We start from the raw sequence: 9,652 nt of genomic DNA, 5'->3' as shown, positions 1-9,652 counted from the left end.
CATATGCTACCACACCTAAGTTTTTGTATATTTTGTAGACACAGAATTTTGCTTTGTTGTCCAGGTGTCAAATTTCTGGGCTCAAGTGATCCTCCCTTCTTGACCCCCCCCAAAATGCTGGGATGGCAGGTGTGAGCCACCACACCTGGTCTCAGTTTTTAAAAATTATTCCTGATTATTTTTTATTGAGTGCTACACTGTGTATATAAAAAGTATAAAGATAATTTGAAGCCATGAATAAGGTTATCATCCTTCATAGCAGATTTACATTTGTTTCTGGCAGGTAATTTGGATAACAGCCTCTACTCCCAGAATAAGGTATAGCCTCTCTAGAGTCTCAGCTGAATGCCTGGGAGATTCACCATGGTCTCTCAGTCCCAGCTGCACCCAAATTCCAAAGTCTCCTCAGGATTGTGTAACCTCTGAAATTTCTGTTCAGTTCTGCCACTGACCAGAATGTTCCCTGCTAAGCCTCTGCAGGCTAGGAACTGACCGAGGACCCAATGGGAAATTCTTAGGTTTTCATTATTGTAATTCCCTCCTCTCTGGTGCTCTGCCCCTCCAACCCCCTGCCAAATCCCAGCCACCTTAGCAGCTATCAACTCAAATCTGCTTCCTCCAGGAAGCCTGCCATACTCTGCTTGGGCTCCATTTTCCTGTGCCACAGTTTGGAAAAGCCTCTAAGGGAGAAAGCCTAGGTGACCCTGGGATTCACCTTGTGTGCCTCCTTTCTGTCAAAGTTTACAAAAGCCGTATGTTAACCATTATCACCAGGCCCTATTCTTTTAAACTTTTTTTTAAGAGACAGGGTTTTGCTCTGTTGCCAAGCTGGAGTGCAGTGATGCAATCATAGCTCACCACTGCCTCAAATGCCTAGGATCAAGGGATCCTCCCACCTCAGACTCCTGAGTAACTGGGACTACAGGTGTGTGCCATCACTCATGGCTAATTTACAAAACATGTATTTTGTAGAGATGGGGTCTTGTTATGTTGCCCAGGCTAATCTTGAACTCCTGACCTCAAGTGATCATTCTGCCCTGGCCTCCCAAAGCACCTCCCAAGCACTCCCAAAGCCCACACTTACAGGTGTGAGCCACCATGCCTGGCCCAGATCCTGTCCTTTTAAACTGTGGTAGGAAGAATTCTAAGATGGCCCCCAAGATTCCCACTGCCTGAGGAACATGCCCTGCAGAGCCCCTCCCCTTGAGTGTGGATGAGCCTATGAATATAAACGCCACTCCTACTTATGTAATTAGGCAAGGCTATATGGCAAAAGCAAAAGGATTCTGCAGATGTAATTCAGGTCACAAATAAGCTGATTTTGAGCTAACAAAAATGGAGATTATATCGAGTGGGTCTGACTTAAACCAGGTGAAACCCCCCCTTTTTATTTTTGAGACAGTCTTGCTCTGTCGCCCAAGCTGGAGTGCAGTGGCGCGATCTCAGCTCACTACAATGCCCAGGCTGGAGTGCAGTGGCGCAATCTTGGCTCACTGCAAGCTCCACCTCCCGAGTTCACACCATTCTCCTGAGTGAGCCTCCTGAGTAGCTGGGACTACAGGCGCCTATCACCACCCCCAGCTAATTTTTTGTATATTTAGTATACACGGGGTTTCACTGTGTTAGCCAGGATGGTCTCAATCTCCTGACCTCATGATCCGCCTGCCTTGGCCTCCCAAAGTGCTGGGATTACAGGCGTGAGCCACCGTGCCCGGCCAAAAAACTCTTGAAAGAGGAACAGGAGAGATGATTTCTGATGGCCTTGAAGAGGCTAACAGTCATGCTGTGAATCACCTAGAGAGGGGTGGCCTCTACGAGTTAATGGCCTCAGTCCCAGGCATAAGGAGTTTAATTTTGCCACCAGCTTGCGTGAACTTGGAAGAGGTCTCCTAACTCCAGATGAGAAAGCAGCCTGGCTGATACCTTGATTGCAGCCTTGTGAGACAGGAGAGGACCCAGCTAACCTGTGCTTTGGCTCCTGATCCACAAAACCTTGAGATAATAGACGTGTGTTGTTTCAAGCTGCAAAATTTGTGGTAATTTGTTATGTAGTAATAGAAAACGGATACATTCTCTGTGTTATTTTGGTGTGACAGTTGGACTAGCTTTCCTAAAACTTGGGGCTCTCCCTATTCTATGGCTGAGACTAAGTGAACTTGGGAGTCATCCCCTCTTTAAAAGTGAGAAAGAATCTGGCTGTGTACCCTTCTTGTCCAAATGTCCTTTGTGACCTTTGAACCCCATGCCAGAACTTTCATGGGTCTTGTCTATTCAAGTTTTTAACTTCTTTTTTCAGGCCACATTGACATTTTCTATTTTGTTAGAAAGTCACCCATTTCCTATAGGTTATTTATTTTTGTTACAGAATTGTATATGTTATCCTCATATAATTATTATTCCTGACTCTGGAATTACATTTTTTACATTTCTACTGTTTTATATTTTTGTTGTTTTGTCTTAATCAGGTTGGCCCAGTGTTTATCTGCTTCATTTTAAAAGAACTGAATTTTGAATTTATTTATCCTTTTTACTATTTGTTGCATTGATTGATTTCAGCTATCTCATAAATTTTATCTTCCTAGTTTCCTGGTCTGTTTCGTTGGGTTTAATTTCTCTCTTTTCATTATAAAAAAATTCCAAACTAGCTTAAACCATATGTTTTCATTGTTAATTTGTTTCATCTAGATGCCCCACAAAATTCTGACACAAATCCTAGACATACACTTGCCTGTAAATATTTCAGTACATATTTTAAAATATAATGACTTTAAAGAAACTTAAGAAAATGTCCATATCACATATAAGAATTATTGAGATGGGACTGTTCCCTTGAGCAAGGGAACCTCTTCGTGAGTGAGAACTGGAGTGGCTGTTTCACTCAGCCTGCTGCTGGCCACTCCTCGCGAGAGGGAGTATGCGAGCAAGTGAGTGCAGGAACTGGAGGGAAGGAAGGCTGGAACTGGCCAGTTGCTCCTCTCTGGCAGAAGGCAGGCTGTGTATGGGCCCCACAGCAGCATCCAAGCCCCCGCCCTCCTGGCACCTGGGTTCTTGTCCGGCATCCAGGAAGAATCAGGTCACACGAATGGACTGAAGGGTATTAATATGTGGATGATTTTATTGGGTGATGGAAATGGCTCTCAGTGGGATGGGAGTTGGAAAGGGGATGGTGTGGGAAGGTGATCTTTCCCTGAAGCCACGTCTGAAGTTAGCTGGGTCTATCCATAGTCTCTGCTGCTCAGCTGCTTGTATTCCCGCCAGTTGGCGGCTTGTATCCCTGTTGTTCAGCTGCTTGAGTTGCTCTGCCACTTGAAGTATTTTTACGGGCACAGGATAGGGGTGTGGCAGCCACAAAAGGCAACATTTGGGCAGAAAAACAGGGTCAGCTGTTTTCACTTAGGGTCAGGGTTCCAGGCTTAAGGGTGGGGTTTAGCTGGGAGCCCAGCCATTCTGTATCATTATGCTAGTTCTTTAATATCACCAATGTTCATTCAGACCGTTCTGCTAGCACAGAGGGCAAGGGCACAGACAAGTTCAAGCTGCCATCCTCCCAGAATCCCCCAGCTAATAAAGGCCTGGCTTTCAGCCTGACTGTAACTCAGAAGAAATATATTTTATACTGTACCCCCCAAACATGAATACCTACATGTATAACTGGAACAGATCTTCCACAAAACAGCACTTACATTTAACATTGGGCTGTCCTCCTCCTTCCCTCCCTCCCTCCATTCCTTTTAAATGTTGGTTGTAACCCATGAAATTGACTTCACATTATACTATAGGTCTATTATGTGCATGCTGAAAAACAATCTTACAAAGCAAACTTCTAAATAATAATGAAAAGGTTTATGAAATGAGTTTCAGACACCTTATCTGAAAGGAGGGGCAGAAAAAAAAAAAGCATTTCATCTGTCAAGTGCCTGGTGTCCATGTCAGCCCATTCCATGTTCAGTTCATTCATATCCCACATCTCTTGCTTATCTATACTATTATTCTTATTTTGCTAGGCACCACCTGTCAGTACAGAATATTTGAGATCTCACTGCCGGTTTTTTTCCATTTTGTCTTTCTGACCATTTTTGCTTGAAATTTCAACTTCCGCTTTGAACGTAACAGTCCAACACATTTGTTATCTATATACTCTAACCAAGCAGGTGCACTACCACCCATCTTCCTGAACTACTAAAGACTCAGAATTTAATTAAGTAGAAACTGTTCTTGAGGTCAAAATAAATAGCATTTAGCCCTTCAAGGATAAATTCTGCTGATAGTAGTCTTCTCTTTATAAATCTAAACTATAACCTTGGAATTCAAGTGAAACAAATAAGCAGATGTCAAACCAAAATCCATGTGAAAAAATAAACACCCTCAACAATAACAGTTACAATTAAGATCCTGACACACCCATCTTTAGTGATTTACTCTATTTAGCAAATATTTAATGCACTTCAACAAGCAGGTTCCTTGGGCTTTGACCTTCAAAGAAATGCAAGACACTCACGCAATTTAAAAGAGCTTTACTTAGTATACAATCTCCATACAATTCAGTAAAACAAATTATAAAAGCTCTTTGTAAGATTTTACCCAAAGGGTGTTAAAAACAGAAAACCAATTGCCACAAGAAAGTAAGACATTCTCTCATCTCAAAAGCTTTTTTCTACGAACAGACAAACACTCTCTTAGGCCAAAAGGCTGCCATGTTTAAAGTATTTGGGAGCATATTAACCAAGATACAGGATCTGATAACACTTCATTGATTTTGAGATTTGAGTTAAATTTTAAAAACCAAATATCTGTACATTAATTTAGGTAGGTTTTGGCCAAAGAGGAACTAAAATTTTTATATCTTAGACAAAATTAATATAGAATCAGAATAGACATTTTTACTTTTAATCGTGGAATAAAGATGCAGATCGGATGATGTATTTATATATGCCTTTGCCACCTGGCAGCATCCAACCAAAAACACACACCCACACCAACACAAACACACACACTCCTGTCACGCTGATCTCACAAGGGTCAGGAAAATCACCATTAACACGATGACAAACGGCCTGGGTAACATCTAACTATGCTCCTGGCTAATATACTTGAAATGAATCCCTATTTTTCAAATGCCTGTAATAAAGTGATTAGAACCTTCCAACTGAATTAGAATCTCTAATAACTACTGTGATCAGTATCAGTAGTTGGTCATTTAATAAAGTAAGTAAGTTAAAGTAGGGAATCATAACCTCAACTGTGTAACTGTACATTCGTTTGCTGATCTTCTGATACAAAGACATGAGTTTTTCCTTTGCCTAAGGGTCCAATGACTATAGTTCTACTTCTCACATAAATCACACCGATAACATGATTTGGGTCCCTTCTTCTCAGTTTAGAGTTTTAAAAGGTGGGATGAGTACTTAAATAAATCTATGAAGCAATCTAATCTCAGAAATTTTCTTGATTTGTATATTTTCCCCAATATCTTATAATTTTCCCAGCCACACCTAATTTAAAAGCGACTTTTATTGGCAACTAGCCTTTATCACTTCTTACCAAAGCATTCAACTTAATTTTTGCAGAAAGCTCTTTCTTTTCACACCCGTATTTTCTACGTGTACGTAAATACTTAACTGAGTTGTGTACTTACAAGAGGAAGCAGAGCTTGCATGTAGTAGTTTGGGACGGGCGCACAACTCAAGGGAGGGAGCCGGAGCACTGAGAACACTAGAGAGCAGCCTCCAGCTGTGCTGGGGCAGGTGGCTTACGAGAGAGATGGAGACTCCGGGGCCTGGGAGTCACATAGGCAGAGTCCGTTAAGAGCACTTCTATTGTACTTAGAGGGTCTTCTGATTGCTAACTCAGAAGCAAAATCAAGTGGGTTTTCTATCAACAGAAAACAGAGCCATTCTTTGAGGCTATCACCACCCAGGTCTGAGTGGCAGGGAGCTGCCGCCATGGGTCTCTTGCTTCGTTCGGCCTGGTGGAGAGGCTGTAAGCCAGAGCCAGAAGTCAATGCTCTTCTTTGCTTTCCTTCTGTGTACTCCAGTGAGAAGGTCACATTGGAGAATACTGACGAGTGCTAAAAATATTTATTAATAACATGATTCGTTGATAGATTTGGTCATCAGGAAATAAAAACTTCTACTGTACATGGTCACAGTGTCTTGGAAAGAGTGTTAAGTACGGATTCTGTCTTGCAAGATTTTTTTGGCACTTTATATTTTTCACTGAAGACTGAGCACTAAAGGTGCTGGCAACAATGACACCTAAACTATGAAAAAGAAAAAAAATCACTGTTTGCCATCATTGCGGTGATAAGCATACAAATTTAAGTGCATGTTTCTTGTATATTAAGACTCCAAATGCCCAAATGCTTAGATGAATACATACAGGAATACTTAAAACAAATTTAAATATAGCCGTAACAGAGGATTTTGAAAACAAAACCACAGAGTCTAACATATTGTACCTTACGTGTGCTTGGTTTCAATTAGAGTAAGGCACTCGCTGAAGGATGTACTGACCCATGCTATCAGCTACAACAGGCATGCATCATTATTGGCTTAATTATTAAGTTTCAGTACTGATTAAAACGTTTTATTACTGTATTATCCTAAACTGCAGTGGTCTCCAATCTTATTAAGGGATACAAAAAAGGTATAATTCAGGAGTTTCAGTTGCATAATTTAATAACCCAGCTACTGTCAATTTTTTATTTAAACAAGTTTTGATAAAAGCTGAGTCTGCTTGTGTCCAACATGACAGTGTAAAAGACTTTTTGAATGCTGCTTAATAAGTAGCAATTGAATATAAAATCATTTGAAAATGTGATGTAGCCATCTTGATGTCTATGGTAATTTACTTCAACACAACTGCAAGCAGAAATGCTTAAATCATTTCCACCTGGCAAGAACAGGGGAGAAAGTTAATTCCATTAGCCATCTTGATTTAATTAAATGCATAATATGTTCTTACTAGCAACTTTTACATATCCTCTTCATTAGAAATTAATTATATAAGCAATTATCAAAAAAATTTTGAGCAAGTACATATATTCTTCTTTGTTGTTTACAAATAAGCATGACTTAGAGGCACTTGGTTACCTTTTAGTAAGGAAAAGAATTACACTACCAGGGCCCTCTCAGTAAGATTGGAGACCACAAGTCAAACTTGGTATGAAAATGCTGTCTGAAAATGCTGTCTGCTAAAAATACTGTATTAGTGAACTAGTTAAGATAGAACATTTAAAAAATATTCAGACTTTGCAAGATTCTAGGCTGTAAAAAATACAAAGGCTAAAAACACAAAAAGTTTACAAAATTTTGCAAACCCAATAAATTGAAATGAGTAAGAAATAAAGCAAAACTATTACTTGCAGGAGAGGTTAGAGTATCAGTAAGTTTTAAAATAATAACACTAAAATGTAATAAATTCTACTTGGCTACATACATTTCTGCCCCTTTAAGGATTTACAATATGGAACTTGTAACACTTTTCTGTGCCCAGCATTCAAACACATGCGTGCACACGCACACACACACACAAATACATGACACATAGTGCTGAAGTACTCCACATTACATTTCAGACAGAGTATAACAAAATGTTTGATACAAAGCCCTAACATGATTTTTTTTGTTAATGTTAAAAGCATGACAATTGGAAAATATTATAACATTTTAAGATAAAACAGGACACTAAAGAGCTTTTTAGAAAGCTACCAATTAGTCTTCACCAGTGAAATCATATTAAATAAGCCGATCATCATTTCTAGTTGATTCAATCATAGCTGTTTTAAGCCACCTGAAAATTAAAAGTATTTCAAATCCTGAGCAGGTGCTCATCTTCCAACATGGTATGTGCCTATCCAGGTATCCATGGAACACACATCATTCTCTCCAACAACATAATTTTAGGTCACTCTTAGAAAGTTGTCAACATTTAGGCTAAAGAACATTAATGAGAAAGATAGACACACAACAAAAAAGACTTCTGCTTGTAGAAGATGCTTTCAAAGATGGCAATGTTTGTGTAAACAACTGTAGAACTTACTCATATCACAGCTTGAAGGTTTGGGCTACCTACTTACATAGGAAACGTCTACCGAGTTTCATCATGATGCAGTTTCACTGTATCAAAAATAGACACTGGGCAGAAATCTGTGCTACTTGTTTCTGGACAGCTTGTAAACGTGGAAGGTTTTGTTCTGGAACACTCTGGTGAAGTGGGCCACGTAGGGAGGCAGGTTTCTTTTGATCTCTTCACAGAAGCGAGGGTGGTCTGCAGGTTTCAAATCAGGATCATTCTCTCCTGGGCCATCCATCATCTAAAACCAAAACAAACCCAAATACAATTTTGGGGGAAAATCCTACTTACGAAAGATAGTAGGAGCAGGAATGGGTATTGGGTTTAAGAATGGTATGTGAGTGAAATTAAATTATATTATTTCAATGTCCATGGGCACTTGGAGATCATCTGGCCCATCCTTTTCCCCCTTCAGAAGTGCAGACCACGGCTGAGAAGGAGAGTGCAGCGCCACACGATGATCCCATTAATGGGAAAGCCAGAACTAGAACTCAGGTCTGCTTGCTCTTAGGAACATACTATACTGTCTCTCTCACAGAAATGAAGTACAGAGAACTACTGTGATCAGAGAAAGCTCTCTAATTCATCAGAAAAAGTCACACTTCGGCCAGGTGCGGTGGCTCATGCCTGAAATCCCAGCACTTTGGGAGGCTGAGGCAGGAGGATCGCTTGGATCAGGAGTCTGAGACCCATCTGGGCAACACAGCCAGACCCCATCCCATCTTTACAAAAGATAAACAAAATTAGCTGGATATGGTGATGTATGCCTGTGGTTCCAGCCACTTGGGAGGCTGAAGTAGGAGGATCCCTTGAGCCTGGAAGGTTGAGGCTGCAGTAAGCCAAGATCGTGCCACTGCACTCCAGTCTGAGTGACAGAGTGAGACCCTGTCTCCAAAAATAAATAAACAACCTGAAAAAGTCACACTCAAATCAAAACTTAAATGGATGTCTTTGGTCTGCACCACCTCTGAACTCAAGACAATTATGAACTATGATTCTCCTCGGGCAAAAATCTGAATTTCAAATTTTGTACAGTTAAGAATTTTTTTTTTTTTTCAAATTTAGGCTAGGTTTGTCACTTTGTACAACTTGTTTACAAATATCTATTGGCTTTCATACCATTAATTACAGCACACCTCACACCTCTAAAGGGTAAAAATGTTTGCTCTACTGAGACCTGGCATAGCTCCAAGAACACTTTCCTCAGAAGGGAGAGGGGATAAGCGGCTGACTGCTTTTCTGCCCTGGAGTGCAACTTAGCCTCTGAAAGCCGGCCTGTGGAAACGCACCAGAGGACACAGGACACTCAGTGGGAGACAGCAGGAGGGGCAGGGGGAATCCACCACCTAGACCGGAGGGCAGGAGGGCCCCACCACCCCTGCCATGCAATGGCTAGCCAATACGAAGCATTGGAGCAGTGGGTTTAAAGGCTGAGGTTTTGTTTATAGCAGCAAAATCCTTAACAGATACATTTTATGCAGAGCCCTATCACACAAATGAGCTGAAGGCAGAGCTGCTCTGTTTGGTGTGACACGGGGGACCCAGGGCTCCCCTCTCACCTCTTCCTTGCCCAGCCCCA

At 40.9% G+C, this 9,652-nt stretch overlaps 1 protein-coding gene across 13 annotated transcripts in view; it reads right to left on the bottom strand.

Annotated features, from left to right (window-relative positions):
* Window positions 1–4,497: 4,497 nt before the first annotated feature.
* The window catches only part of DPY19L3 (dpy-19 like C-mannosyltransferase 3), an 81,800-nt gene continuing 76,645 nt past the window's right edge, over window positions 4,498–9,652 (bottom strand). For 9 of the 13 annotated variants that reach the window (XR_012427404.1, XR_012427403.1, XM_005588733.4 and 6 more), the window contains one exon: window positions 4,498–8,314. Coding sequence is in view for 7 of the 13 variants with exons in the window: in XM_005588733.4 (XP_005588790.2) it covers window positions 8,153–8,314 (162 nt within the window). In the remaining 6 variants the exon portion in view is untranslated. The remainder of the gene's footprint in view (window positions 8,315–9,652) is intronic. The other 4 variants (XR_012427401.1, XR_012427405.1, XR_286566.4 and 1 more) reach the window with 1 other exon arrangement.

This window comes from Macaca fascicularis, chromosome 19, assembly GCF_037993035.2.
Source record: "Macaca fascicularis isolate 582-1 chromosome 19, T2T-MFA8v1.1".
NCBI classification, from domain to species: domain Eukaryota; kingdom Metazoa; phylum Chordata; class Mammalia; order Primates; family Cercopithecidae; genus Macaca; species Macaca fascicularis.
The sequence above is the reverse complement of the archived record's forward strand: the minus strand, read 5'-3'. Positions and strand labels throughout refer to the sequence as shown.